We start from the raw sequence: 15,509 nt of genomic DNA on the forward strand, positions 1-15,509 counted from the left end.
CAACGCGTTACTTTCAAAAGCAACGTGTTCGCGATACGTAACCCCAAATAAACGCGTGCATATTTATGGTCGACCTTTCGATGGTCGAAAATTATTTCAGTTGCATGCATGCACGGTCTACAATTATACCTGTAATTCAAATAAATGGTCGAGTATCGCAATGATTCAAGTGATTAGTGTCATAAATTGATTTTGTGTCATTAACACCCGCAACTTGTCCAGCAGTATATCGAAAATCAAAATATCGAATTTCTTCGATTTGTAATGCCAATCAAAATTGATCTATTGTTAAATTCATTGGGAATTCTAAACATGAAAAAATATATATGCTGGGATATCAATCATAATGTGTCATTGGGCCTTTAACTCAAGTAGACAACCTGCAGTGGTTATTTTTCTTGTGTGGGATCATCTTGAATTTTCTTCTTCCATATCAGGGACGTTAAACATCTCCATAGCTTCTTATTATGTCTGCAGATCAGAACGTAGAGCCATGCCGTTAATTTCACTCATTTTATTCTCTTTGTTTGCTCTAGGTAAGCATATTAATATATATTATTTATGTATAAAATTTAGTATTTTTTAAGGAACATTTCACTCATTTTGTTTTTATTATTACCTCTAGGTAAGCACATCGATATAATATAACCATCCTTTTAGTGTAGACAATTTAATTTTTGTTTTTTAATTTCACTCATTTTATTTTATTTTTTATTATGTAGCTCCAGGTAAGCATATTAATTATATATAATATATCGTTTTAGTGTATAAAATTGAGTCACTTTAGAAAATCGTTTTGTAATGAGCTTCGAGTTTTTCTCGTTAAATCTTGTCTCGTATAGTATAATTATGAGGCAGCATTGCTCGTTTACAAACAGGACTAAGCACCAGTTAAAGAAGTATTTAGCGATCCTGGAATCCTTATATGATATTTTTCAGTAGATATTCACGAAAAAGGCTCATTCCCCAAATTTCAGTTGATTCCGATTTTGCGTTTGCGAGTTAAGCATGACACTGCTCTATATAATAGACAATGTGTTGTAATTACGTTCTGGTGTAGAAGAACGTAATTCAAATTTCACGATATTGTTGCTAAACGAATTAATCTGCAAGAATTAACATAATGAAGCCAGAGGTTTCCAGTGGTATCAAAATCTCAACATTTTTTGAGAAAAGTGGGGATCACGATATACCCTTTTAAAAGAACCTTGGCACGATTTTGATGAAATTATGAAATATAATAATATTTTTCATATCATGCAGAAGAGGCGACATCTTCGTGGCCTCTTACCTTCACGATAACATCAACAGATACTGGTAGTAATCCACCTGTCTTCTGGGCACAATTTCAAGTAGGGGATCCTGAATTGCTCCCTATAAATATTTGCGGAGGATGGGAGATAGAGGTTACGTTTAATCAAAATGTGGAGATTATAAGTGTAAGTTTATAACATCTGTTTTTAACAAAATGGTATCGGAATAAACTAAGATTATACACATTAAAAGGTGGAGTCAAGAAAGTGACTGATTGGCAGTAAGTTCATGGGTTAAAGTAGGCCAAAAAGACGTTACCGTGGACAGAAGTTGAAAAATTTGATAAAATAATCAGTGGGTGGAATTTAGAGATGGTTGAACGTACCAAGTATTATAAGTCTGAGGTTGGAGGGACATGTAGTAGGAACTTGGATTTCTATTTACATGAGACTAATAGTCTCAGGTATAAAAATTTACCGTCTATTATATGCGGAAACGCGTAACAGTAACTTATGTATAATGTATAGATATTTCAAAATTATTTTATACAAATCCAAAATTTGGGTTGATGTTACGTACCTCAATGACAGTTTTGTGCTAAGATTTAACACTTTCTCAATTTGAGTTGTCTTTCTCAAATCTGTTTATAAACAATCCGGCAAGATACACACGTTTATTTGGGGCCATTACCTATTGCGAACACGTTGCTTTCGAAAGCAACGCATTTTTACAGGGCCGGATTTACCATTGGGCCAGATAGGCCCAGGTCACATACCTTGGGCCTCCAAATTTTGGCCTGGCACAGGGCCCCTAAAAAGGTTATCCGGCGGTACTGGTTGTCGCAATACGTAATTGCCCCAGTGCCAGTGGCTTGAATGTGATATACGTTCCTACGGTTTGATTGTTAATTTTGTTTGTTTGTTTGTTTGTTTGTTTGTTTAACTAGAGTCCTGCATCAAACTACAAAGATGTCAAATCAAGTTCAACAGTACACTACTTTGAAAACAAAGACTACGATTCCGTGTACGTTATCGAGTCTGTGGGAGATAAATATATCAACATTCAAGGAGAGACAGCTGATCTCACCAATTTAACAGCAACAGCCGTTCTAGAAGAATATTATCATCCCCCTGTTACAGCTTGTGATAATGGTACGACATACACGCTAACTGTACCACGTTGGTCGGGAGGATCAAACTTGGGAGGATTTTCGGCACTCGTTCAAGTACCAGTGGTAGAGGATATTGATGACGGATGGGAAATAGAGATTAGATTTTCAGAGCCTTTGGAGCAATTTACTCTGGTAGGTATTTCAAGAAAGGTGAAGATCCCCACCAATATTCGAAAAGGAGGAATTAATGGTCCATCCTAATGTCACGTATTTGTCCACTTTAAGCTTCACAAATTGCAAATTTTCGCGCGCTTCGCGTGCATTTTTTTCTAGTTTAACAGCATTTTGACCATTTTATCTTCAAAATTTCAAATTATGGCACGCTTTCCACGTTTGTTCCAGGAAAGTGATTATGGGAGCAAAAAGAGGCTCCAATCACTCTTGCTTTTCTATCCCTGCTGATAGCACACTTCTTCATCCAATATCATACTGCTGATGGCACCTTACTTCATTAACTATCTACTGCAGATACTGAACGCACGACGTCATAACCATTAACTGTCTACAGTCCATTCAAAAATACCTTATAACAATTTTAATGACTTATCCTTCGCCAATATCTACTGCTAGCAAACTTCTTCATCAAATATCTACTGCTGGTAACACACTACTTCATTAACTATATATCTACTGCTGATAGCTTATTATATATACATAATCATGCATATTGCTTTTTCAACTATCTATTATTTAGAGAATAAACGATAGGAATTTTTATTTTGCCTATCCTCTACCGTGTGATAGACGACAGGCAGGTCCAATATTTTGAGTAGTGGATGCCGGCGCAGCCGGTATCCACTACGATAAAAATATTGGACCTGCCTGTCGTCTATCATGTAGAGGATAAACAAAATAAAATTCTATCGTTTATTCTCATTCTTAGTCAGTTAAATATTATTTTAATAACTGTAAACAATTTTTTTAAAGCAAAAACTAAGTTACCGTCATAAAAACTCCCCTCATTATAAAATGAACGAAACTTGTTTACAACTTTAAGTATTCTGTTGCGCGTACTGCTAGCGCGTTCGCGTATTCCGCACTAGTCTACGCATCCAGCGTGATACATACGCGCATCTCTACACGCGTGTTACGGATTATCAAGACGCATGATGACGTGGGGTCGTCTACGGCCTGATAGACGGCACCCAAAATCATGCGATTGTCCAATCAGAAATGTGTCTACGAACTAGACCACTCCCACTGACTAAGAATGCCGATTGATATCATCAAAAATCTTTTACTGATGGCACATTATTTCATCAACTATATGCTGGTAATATAGCACACTACTTCATCTACAGCTGATAGCACAATACTTCATCAACTATCCACTGCTGATACTAGCACACTGCTTCATCAACAATCTTCAGTTGATAGCACATTGCTTCATCAACTATCTACAGCTGATAGCACACTGCTTCATCAACAATTTTCAGCTGATAGCACATTGCTTTATCAAATATCAAGTGCTGATAGCACATTGCTTCATCAACTATCTACATCTGATAGCACATTGCTTCATCAACTATCTACTGCTGATAGCACATTGCTTCATCAACTATCTACTGCTGATAGCACATTGCCTCATCGACTCTATCTACTGCTGATAGCACATTGCTTCATCAACAATCTTCAGCTGATAGCACATTGCTTCATCAACTATCTACTGCTGATAGCACACTGCTTCATCAACTATCTACAGCTGGTAGCATACTGCTTCATCAACAATCTTCAGCTGATAGCACATTGCTTCATCCACTATCTACTGCTGATAGCACACTGCTTCATCAACTATCTACTGCTGATGGCACACTACTTCATCAACTTCCTGCTACTACTACTTAGTCAACTATATACTGCTTACAACACACTGCTACATCCATAGCATACTACTTCATCAACTATCGACTGCTGATAGCGCACTACTTCATCAACTATCCACTGCTGATAGCACATTGCTTCATCAACTATCTATACAGCTGATAGCACACTGCTTCATCAACTATCTACTTCTGAAAGCACACTACTTCATCCACTATCTACTGCTGATGGCACACTACTTCATCCACTATCTACTACTGAAAGCACACTACTTCATCCACTATCTTCTACTGAAAGCACACTACTTCATCCACTATCTACTGCTGATGGCACACTACTTCATCCACTATCTACTGCTGATAGCATACTACTTCATCCACTATCTACTGCTGATAGCACACTACTTCATCCAATATCTTCTACTGAAAGCACACTACTTCATCCACTATCTACTGCTGATGGCACACTACTTCATCCACTATCTACTACTGAAAGCACACTACTTCATCCACTATCTTCTACTGAAAGCACACTACTTCATCCACTATCTACTGCTGATAGCACACTACTTCATCCACTATCTACTGCTGATGGCACACTACTTCATCCACTATCTACTACTGAAAGCACACTACTTCATCCACTATCTTCTACTGAAAGCACACTACTTCATCCACTATCTACTGCTGATAGCACACTACTTCATCCACTATCTACTGCTGATAGCATACTACTTCATCCACTATCTACTACTAAAAGCACACTACTTCATAAATTATTTACTGCTGATAGCACATTACTTCATCAACTACCTACAGCTGATATTTCATCCGCTATCTACTGCTGATAGCACACTACGTACTGCATCTACTATTTACGACTGATAGCACATTGCTTCATACAACTGATAGCTCACTACTTCATCAACTATCTACAGCTGATAGCACACTACTTCTGTACTTCATCCACTATCTACTGCTGATAGCACACTACTTCATCTACTATGTACTGCTGATAGCTCACTACTTCATCCACTATCTACTACTGAAAGCACACTACTTCATCCACTAACTACTGCTGATGGCATGCACTACTTCATCCACTATCTACTGCTGATAGCATACTATTTCATCCACTATCTACTGCTGATAGCACACTACTTCATCCACTATCTTCTACTGAAAGCACACTACTTCATCCACTATCTACTGCTGATGGCACACTACTTCATCCACTATCTACTACTGAAAGCACACTACTTCATCCACTATCTTCTACTGAAAGCACACTACTTCATCCACTATCTACTGCTGATAGCACACTACTTCATCCACTATCTACTGCTGATAGCATACTACTTCATCCACTATCTACTACTAAAAGCACACTACTTCATAAATTATTTACTGCTGATAGCACATTACTTCATCAACTACCTACAGCTGATATTTCATCCGCTATCTACTGCTGATAGCACACTACGTACTGCATCTACTATTTACGACTGATAGCACATTGCTTCATACAACTGATAGCTCACTACTTCATCAACTATCTACAGCTGATAGCACACTACTTCTGTACTTCATCCACTATCTACTGCTGATAGCACACTACTTCATCTACTATGTACTGCTGATAGCTCACTACTTCATCCACTATCTACTACTGAAAGCACACTACTTCATCCACTAACTACTGCTGATGGCATGCACTACTTCATCCACTATCTACTGCTGATAGCATACTATTTCATCCACTATCTACTGCTGATAGCACACTACTTCATCCACTATCTTCTACCGAAAGCACACTACTTCATCCACTATCTACTGCTGATGGCACACTTCATCCACTATCTTCTACTGAAAGCACACTACTTCATCCACTATCTACTGCTGATAGCACACTACTTCATCCACTATCTACTGCTGATAGCATACTATTTCATCCACTATCTACTACTGAAAGCACACTACTTCATCCACTATCTTCTACTGAAAGCACACTACTTCATCCACTATCTTCTACTGAAAGCACACTACTTCATCCACTATCCACTGCTGATGGCACACTACTTCATCCAATATCTTCTACTGAAAGCACACTACTTCATCCACTATCTTCTACTGAAAGCACACTACTTCATCCACTATCCACTGCTGATGGCACACTACTTCATCCACTATCTACTACTGAAAGCACACTACTTCATCCACTATCCACTGCTGATGGCACACTACTTCATCCACTATCTACTACTGAAAGCACACTACTTCATCCACTATCTTCTACTGAAAGCACACTACTTCATCCACTATCTTCTACTGAAAGCACACTACTTCATCCACTATCTACTGCTGATGGCACACTACTTCATCCACTATCTACTACTGAAAGCACACTACTTCATCCACTATCTTCTACTGAAAGCACACTACTTCATCCACTATCTACTGCTGATAGCACACTACTTCATCCACTATCTACTGCTGATAGCATACTACTTCATCCACTATCTACTACTAAAAGCACACTACTTCATAAATTATTTACTGCTGATAGCACATTACTTCATCAACTACCTACAGCTGATATTTCATCCGCTATCTACTGCTGATAGCACACTACGTACTGCATCTACTATTTACGACTGATAGCACATTGCTTCATACAACTGATAGCTCACTACTTCATCAACTATCTACAGCTGATAGCACACTACTTCTGTACTTCATCCACTATCTACTGCTGATAGCACACTACTTCATCTACTATGTACTGCTGATAGCTCACTACTTCATCCACTATCTACTACTGAAAGCACACTACTTCATCCACTAACTACTGCTGATGGCATGCACTACTTCATCCACTATCTACTGCTGATAGCATACTATTTCATCCACTATCTACTGCTGATAGCACACTACTTCATCCACTATCTTCTACTGAAAGCACACTACTTCATCCACTATCTACTGCTGATGGCACACTTCATCCACTATCTTCTACTGAAAGCACACTACTTCATCCACTATCTACTGCTGATAGCACACTACTTCATCCACTATCTACTGCTGATAGCATACTATTTCATCCACTATCTACTACTGAAAGCACACTACTTCATCCACTATCTTCTACTGAAAGCACACTACTTCATCCACTATCTTCTACTGAAAGCACACTACTTCATCCACTATCCACTGCTGATGGCACACTACTTCATCCAATATCTTCTACTGAAAGCACACTACTTCATCCACTATCTTCTACTGAAAGCACACTACTTCATCCACTATCCACTGCTGATGGCACACTACTTCATCCACTATCTACTACTGAAAGCACACTACTTCATCCACTATCTTCTACTGAAAGCACACTACTTCATCCACTATCTACTGCTGATAGCACACTACTTCATCCACTATCTACTGCTGATGGCACACTACTTCATCCACTATCTACTACTGAAAGCACACTACTTCATCCATAGTCTGTGTTACAGACTGGAAAACTGATTACTACCCGCGAGCTACCAACATGTGTAGCATGGTTAAAATTGAGTTGGTTTTCGCGGCATCGCTGGTCGCCGCTCCCGCTTCGCCGCTCCCCCCGGCAAGGATTGTGAGTCGTCTTTGACAAAGACTACTTCATCCACTATCTTCTACTGAAAGCACACTACTTCATCCACTATATACTGCTGATAGCACACTACTTCATCCACTATCTACAGCTGATAGCTCACTACTTCATCCACTATATATTGCTGATAGCACACTACTTCATCAACTTCTTACTGTTGATAGCATAATACTTCATCAACTACTTACTGCTGATAGCACACTACTTCATCCACTATCTACTGCTGATAGCACACTACTTCATCCACTATCTACTGCTGATAGCACACTACTTCATCCACTATCTACTGCTGATAGCACACTACTTCATCCACTATCTACTGCTGATAGCACACTACTTCATCCACTATCTACTGCTGATAGCTCACTACTTCATCCACTATCTACTGCTGATAACACACTACTTCATCCACTATCTACTGCCGATAGGTTACTACTTCATCAACTATCTACTACTGATAGCACACTACTTCATCAACTATCTTTTGCTGACATAGCACACTACTTCATCCACTATCTACTGCTGATAGCTCACTACTTCATCCACTATCTACTGCTGATAACACACTACTTCATCCACTATCTACTGCCGATAGGTCACTACCCAGCAAACACAAAAACGTTTTAAAAACGTTTTAAATAAGTTATATTTTGGCTTTTGGTTTAGGTAAAAACGTTTTAATAATATTAAAATGTCGGGTTATATAAAGGTCATGATAACGCTTTAAAACGTTTTGTATGAAAACACACTACAACAATATTTTAAAATGTTTTCAAAAAATGTTATTGTAAACTATTTTTGCAAACATTTTTGCCAAATATTGCGTCAATACTTAAATAACATTTTGTTAAAATATTTGAACCCAGTAAGCACAGAAATGTTCTTAAAATGTTTTTTCAAAACCTATTAATAACATTTAAATGTCGGGTTATATAAAGGTCATGAAAACGTTATTAAAACGTTATTGAAAATATTTTGGGCAAACATTTTTTCGCAAAATATTTTTTCAACCCCAAAATAACATTCTGTTTAGAATGTTTTGTATCAAGTTTTCAAGAATGTTTTTGGAATGTTATTAAAACGTTTTTATACCCTTTATATAACCCGACATTTAAACGTTTTCTGTAAACATTTTTGTTTGCTGAGCAGTAGATTATCAAAAAATGTTTTTTAAGGTTATGAAAACGTTTCATACTCTTAATATACCCTTTATATAACCCGACATTTAAACGTTTTCTGACAACCTTTTATAACCTTTTGCGAATAATGTCGAAAACGTTTTGTGTTTGCTGGGTACTTCATCCACTATCTACTGCTGATAGCTCACTACTTCATCAACTATAGCACACTACTTCATCAACTATATTTTGCTGATAACTCACTACTTCATCAACTATCTACTGCTGATAGCAAACTACTTCATCAACCATCTACTGCTGATAGCATAATACTTCATCAACCATCTACTGCTGATAGCATAATACTTCATCAACTATATCTTTTGCTGATGACTCACTACTTCATCGACTATCTACAGATGATAGCTCAATATACTTCAACTATCTACAGATGATAGCCAACTACTTCATCAACTATCTACTGTTGATACCACACTGCTTCATCCCCTATCTACTGTTGATAGCACACTACTTCATCAACTTCTTACTGTTGGTAGCATACTACTTCATCAACTACTTACTGCTGATAGCTCACTATACTTAATCAACTATCTAATGCTGATAGCACGCTAATTTATCAACTATCTACTGCTGATCATGCTGATAGCACACTACTAGTACTTCATTCACTATCTACTGCTGATAGCTCACTACTTCATCCACTATCTACTGCTGATAGCACACTACTTCAACTATCCACTACTGATAGCACACTACTTCAACTAAGCACACTGCTTCATTCACTATCTACTGCTGATAGCTCACGTCTTCATTAACTATCTTTTGCTGATAGCACACTAACTACTTCATCAACTATCTACTGCTGATAGCATACTACTCCATTAACTATCTTTTGCTGGTAGCACACTACTTCATTAACTATCTACTGTTGGTAGCACAATACTTCATCAACTATCTACTGCTGATAGCACATTACTTTATCAACTATCTACTGCTGATAGCACAATACTTCATCAACTATCTACTGCTGATATCACAATACTTCATCAACTATCTACTGCTGATAGCACACTATATACTTCATCAACTATCTACTGCTGATAGCACACTACTTCATTAACTATCTTTTGCTGATAGCACACTACTTCATTAACTATCTACTGCTGATACCAATCTACTTCATCAACTATCTACTGTTAATAGCACACTACTTCATCAACTATCTACTGCTGATAGCACACTACGTCGTCAACTATCTACTGCTGATAGCATACTATTTCATCAAGTATCTACTGTTGCTGACAGCACACTACTTCATCCAGTATCTACTGCTGATATAGCACACTACTTCATCAACTCTCTACTGCTGATGGCACACTACCGGTACTTCATCCACTATCTATTATTGATTGCATACTACTTAAAGGAATTCAGGAATTTGCTCATTCGATTCGTAAAATCATCAATAATAAGTTTTGTGCACCTTTGACCTTTGTAGTACCCAAGCATGATAACATTTCCATTTCAAAAATACCCAATGACCATTTTAATGTCTTATCCTTCACCTACACAATTATCTTACACTGAATGCATTTTAATCACTTTTTGTCGCTGATAGCATTATAAACATCTCAAACAAATGTAACTAAACCCCTTAAATAATTATCATTATTCAAAAATGGGGGATTGTATTACAAATCTGTAAAATGCATTGGAAGCCGAATTTATTTATGCACATTTTGACACCTCATTTGTAGCAATTAACTAAATATTGACGTCACAGCGTACATTTAAATCAATGTAGCCCAAGATTTGAAAGTTGCAGTGAATTCTATTGATTTTGCATTCAATGTAATGGAAGGAAATAATTATGTGTAATGATATCTGAGTGTTTTTGTATTGTAAAAATTTGTATGTATGTGCAACTTTCAAATCTGAACCTCAATACATTAAATTGACCGGTGTTTTATTGTTTTCTGGGCTATCGTATCAATAATTATTCAGGTATCAAAATGCGCAGAAATAAATTCTACTTCCAACGCATTTTACAGATTTGCAATACAATAGTTCCTTTTTGAATAATGGCTATTATTTAAGGGGGGTTAGTTACTTCTTTTGAGATGTTTACTACTTTATCAAGTATCTATACTGCTGGTAATACATGACTTAATCAACTATCGTTTCTGGACGTTTTCACTAGAAGTAAAAACACAACAAAGTCATAAAAAAACTCGACTTTTTTTTATAACACTTAGGGCCAATTGTTGACAAGAATTTTTGTAACTTTTCTTTTCTTTTCTTTTTACAGGCTAACGTGAATATCAATGCTGACAGTGAATACAAAGTATTTACTCTAAGCAATTGTTGCCATTGGAACGCTGTATATGCAGTAGGAGAAACAATAGATTTGCCTATTACTGTCCAATACGATACAGACTTCTGTCCGGATTATTGTGCAGAATTCGGTAAGTATAATAATTGGCATTATGAAAAACCATTCCTACTTGCTGGCTGAGTATAGACTTCGCAGCCAGGAGTTTTTTAAGGGCAAAACTCTTTCAAGATTGGGGGAGGGGGGTAGATGTTCTCAGTGGGCAGCTCCACTTATGTCCTCCTGGATACGCCACTGGACTTTACCAGCTTGAAGAATATAATTTTGACTCAAACAAAATATTATTGGACTCTTTATGAAGAAGTTGAACAAAATCATGACTTTTTGTGCACTGATACTTCAACTTTGCATATTTCAAATTGCACCCGAGCCCTTTTAATTGAGCTACCTGTTTGTAGGCAAGTAGAATGGTCATTAACAATCTACTTAAAAACCTTTTTCTTTTTGCAGCAAGCGAACAGATTTCGTGGACTTCGCCCGGGACTTCGCCACCATTGTCAAACACACAGACTTCGACATGTTCACCGTCAAGAACGCAGACTCTCACAGTTTCGCCTATCTCGGGTAGCACGCAAGATGATTCGTACTTCAATCTTTGGCAAACCATTGTGATTGCAGTAGGCCCGAGTGCTTTCGCCGCCATTTTACTGTCTAGTATTTTATTTATATATTTCCGTGTATTGAAGGCAGAAGAAAAAGATGAAGAGAATGAAATTCTTGAAAAGAAAAACTTGAACCAAGTGAGAAAAAGAAAAACAGTGTTGTCGTTAGCATGCAAGACTTTCATGGTATTGGTCCGAATAGGCCTATTGCTAATAATATGAAGTCAAGCAACATATCTGTTCCTGATATTGTCTAAAAGCTATGGGCATAATAGATTTAGATCATCCGGAGATATATCCCGACGAATGTGATGCTATTCCTATAATCAGCTGATAATGTTTTGTGCAAAGACTTGTTATTTCCACATAAATTAAACATGATTCAGGTATTTAAATCCACACATTACTTAAATGCCCCAATAAAAAATTAAATGCAAGAATAAAATTAACGAATAAAGAATTAAAATAACGACTTATGAATTACAATTTAAAAATTTAATGCTTTATTCGCTAATGTTTTATTCTTGCATATGCGTGAATAAAACATAAAACATTAAAGTATATAATGGACAAATCACGTTATGATAAAATACTGGCTCTGACTTTTTGTGTGAACGTATAGGGTCTAAAATAATGTTTGAATTGAACTAGGCCTGGCTGGCTGCGACGTACCGTTCTCAAGTTATGAGCAAAAAGGTCTAAGGTCAACGTTTGTTGCATACAGGGGTCAACATCTGAAAAATGCGGCCCGTAAAAATATCAAACGAAAGCTAACATTTCCCCCTACAAACACTAGCTAACACTTTTCGTCACTAGGTCAACAGATAACGCAATTCAATTGCAAGGCGAATATGGAAAATCTGTTGAAAACTCATCCAAGCACATTTTTTGGCAAAAAAGTCAAAATCTCAAGTGTACCTTACAATAGTCTTCAAAATGTATGGCAATAAATGAAAAGGCACACGTATGTTGTCCATACACTAGCGTCACGAGAATGAGCAATGGCCAATTCTCTTCAAATTGCAAATCTTGTGCAAAAAATTACTATTTTCACCTGTTTTGTCATACTGTTGTAAATTCAATGACTTTGCTAAAGAGCGGTTACAAATTGATATGTAACTTGAGAGTGGTACGTCGAGTATGTTACATTTCTTGAAACCTTGAGAAGAATACTTTGAAGATCAGGGCAAATGTTAATGATGATAGTATTGCGAATTCTGACTCTATAGAACCCTGTCATGCCTGTAATCTTGATGCTAACATTAACTGTTGCTTAAACACATTCACTCCGCTATCTGAGACAGATATTGAGAAGATCATAAAAGGTTTCCTAGTAAAACATGTAACTTAGATACTCTGCCGACGTGGCTTGTAAAGGATAATCTTCCGATCTTGTTGCCGATTTTCACAAAAATTGTCAACAGTTCGTTAATATCTGGTATTTTTCCAAATGCACTCAAAGAGTCTATTATCACTCCAGTGATCAAGAAATCAAATCTTGACAACAATATCCTAAAGAACTATAGGCCAGTGGCCAACATGAAATTCATGTGTAAGGTTATTGAAAAGGCTGCGTCATGTCAAGTAGTCACACATGTTGACAACTACAACCTGGGTGAAGTGAACCAATCCTCCTATAAGAGGTCTCACAGTACTGAAACCGCCCTGTTAAAGGTAAAAAACGACATCCTCCAGTACGTGGACCATGGTAAAGTTGTCTTCCTGGTGCTGCTTGACATGTCAGCAGCCTTTGACACGGTGGATCACCATATCCTGTTGAATAGACTCAAATCAGATTTCAATATCGATGGCACAGTCCATTCCTGGTATAGGTCATATTTTAATCAACGTAACGTCAGAGTGGTAATTAACAACGACATGTCTAGTGAGCATACGCTCACTTACTCATTACCCCAGGGTTCCATCATTGGCCCTCAGTGTTTCATCATGTATACCGTTCCCGTTGGTGAAATCATTCGTCGTTACAACATATGCTTTCATTGTTATGCTGACGATATACAGCTTTATGCTGCCTTTGAACCCAAAGTCAGTGGTGACCGTGAGCGTGTGCTCAATAACATGTCTGCTTGTATTTCTGATATTAACTCTTGGATGGTTAATAACAAGCTGCAGCTCAATCAGGACAAAACGGAATTTTTCATCATTGCCACCAATAGAGCTCTCAATAAGCTTCCGTCATTGAGCTGAGCTTGGGTAACCACTCAATCAAACCATCTGCCAATGTTAAGAACTTAGGTGTTGTTTTTGATGGAGCTCTTAATATGTCTTCTCATATTAGCAATCTTTGTAAAACCCTCAACTTTCACATCCGTAACTTATGGCGGATACGACGTTTTCTCAGTCAGGACGCGTGTCATCATGCCGTCAGAGCACTTGTCTTGTCTCGCATAGACTATGCCAACTCCCTCATGTATGGTGCCCGTGAAATGGACCTAAAACGGCTGCAGCGTCTCCAAAATAAGGCAGCCAGGCTGATCTTCGCATGTGGACGAGACAGATGCTCTGCCGATTTGTTGAATACCCTCCATTGGCTCCCGGTGAAAGAAAGAATTAATTTCAAAATCATGTTGCACATATACAACTGCATATCAGGTACTGCTCCGGCATATCTACAAGATCTTGTCACGTTTTATAATCATCCAGATTCATCTAGAAGCAGTCGCAGGCTTCGCTCATCATCTGACAAAACAAGGCTCTATACAGTTCGCTCCAGTAAAAGAGCCGGGGATTGCTGTTTCACCGTTTTCGGGCCCCAGCACTGGAACAAGCTCCCTGTTTATGTCAGAGAAGCGGAATCTGTGGCTGCTTTTAAACGTCTTCTGAAGACGTATCTTTTTCCAAATCAGTAATTTCTTGTTGTTGTTTTTATATTGTTTTTTTCTTGTGTATTTTGTGTTGGAGCAAAAGCGCTGTGTTATCTGTAGAGCGCTATAGAAATGTCCTGTAATAATAATAATTATTAACCAAATTTGACCAACTTTGAAATGTGACCCATTAAAATCCCAATTCGCCCCCAAAAAAAACCCCAACAAGTACGGGGTAAGCCTACCCATTGTAAAATAAGCACCAACGATATAATGTTCAAGAAAATCTTTGGTGCCGAAATTGTACCCAAACAAATTGAAGCACCAGCAATGGTGACACTTCCAAGCGTACATGTAGACCTACTATGTAAAGAATTCGTGTAGAAATTATAGTCGAGCAATAAAAGAAGAAGGAAACTTGATTGAGGCGTGCATGCCATGTGTAGCTAGACGTAGATTGTCTGAAGCAGAAGAAATGCCTGTGAAGAAAAAATATTTGTAAAGAGCGCCATCATCTCTGGTTAGGAGTCGCATATAAAATAGCTCTTTAAATTTAGAATAATATACGCACTCTACTAAATTCGAAGATAAAAATCTATACTTAGGCTATTATAATTGCCAATCAAGGTCAAATCAGGTCACACAGCCATCCCA

The 15,509-nt window shown here is 37.6% G+C and overlaps 1 protein-coding gene across 1 annotated transcript; it reads left to right on the forward strand.

Annotated features, from left to right (window-relative positions):
* The first annotated feature begins 346 nt into the window (after positions 1-346).
* LOC140158295 (uncharacterized) lies at positions 347-13,201 on the forward strand. Its single transcript, XM_072181400.1, has 5 exons — positions 347-536; positions 1,264-1,439; positions 2,201-2,557; positions 11,345-11,501; positions 11,879-13,201. Exons 1-5 carry the CDS (start codon positions 347-349, stop codon positions 12,250-12,252), a joined length of 1,254 nt encoding a protein of 417 aa, XP_072037501.1. The 3' UTR covers positions 12,253-13,201.
* The last annotated feature ends 2,308 nt before the right edge of the window (positions 13,202-15,509 follow it).

Source organism: Amphiura filiformis, chromosome 8 (genome assembly GCF_039555335.1).
Source record: "Amphiura filiformis chromosome 8, Afil_fr2py, whole genome shotgun sequence".
NCBI lineage: Eukaryota > Metazoa > Echinodermata > Ophiuroidea > Amphilepidida > Amphiuridae > Amphiura > Amphiura filiformis.

Bases quoted from the DNA above. Each gene is read 5' to 3' on its own strand.
- LOC140158295 (XM_072181400.1), top strand. From the start codon at position 347: ATGTGTCATTGGGCCTTTAACTCAAGTAGACAACCTGCAGTGGTTATT. The intron at 2,558-11,344 runs GTAGGTATTTCA...TTCTTTTTACAG, and splicing joins CTTTGGAGCAATTTACTCTG to GCTAACGTGAATATCAATGC. The intron at 11,502-11,878 runs GTAAGTATAATA...TTCTTTTTGCAG, and splicing joins GGATTATTGTGCAGAATTCG to CAAGCGAACAGATTTCGTGG.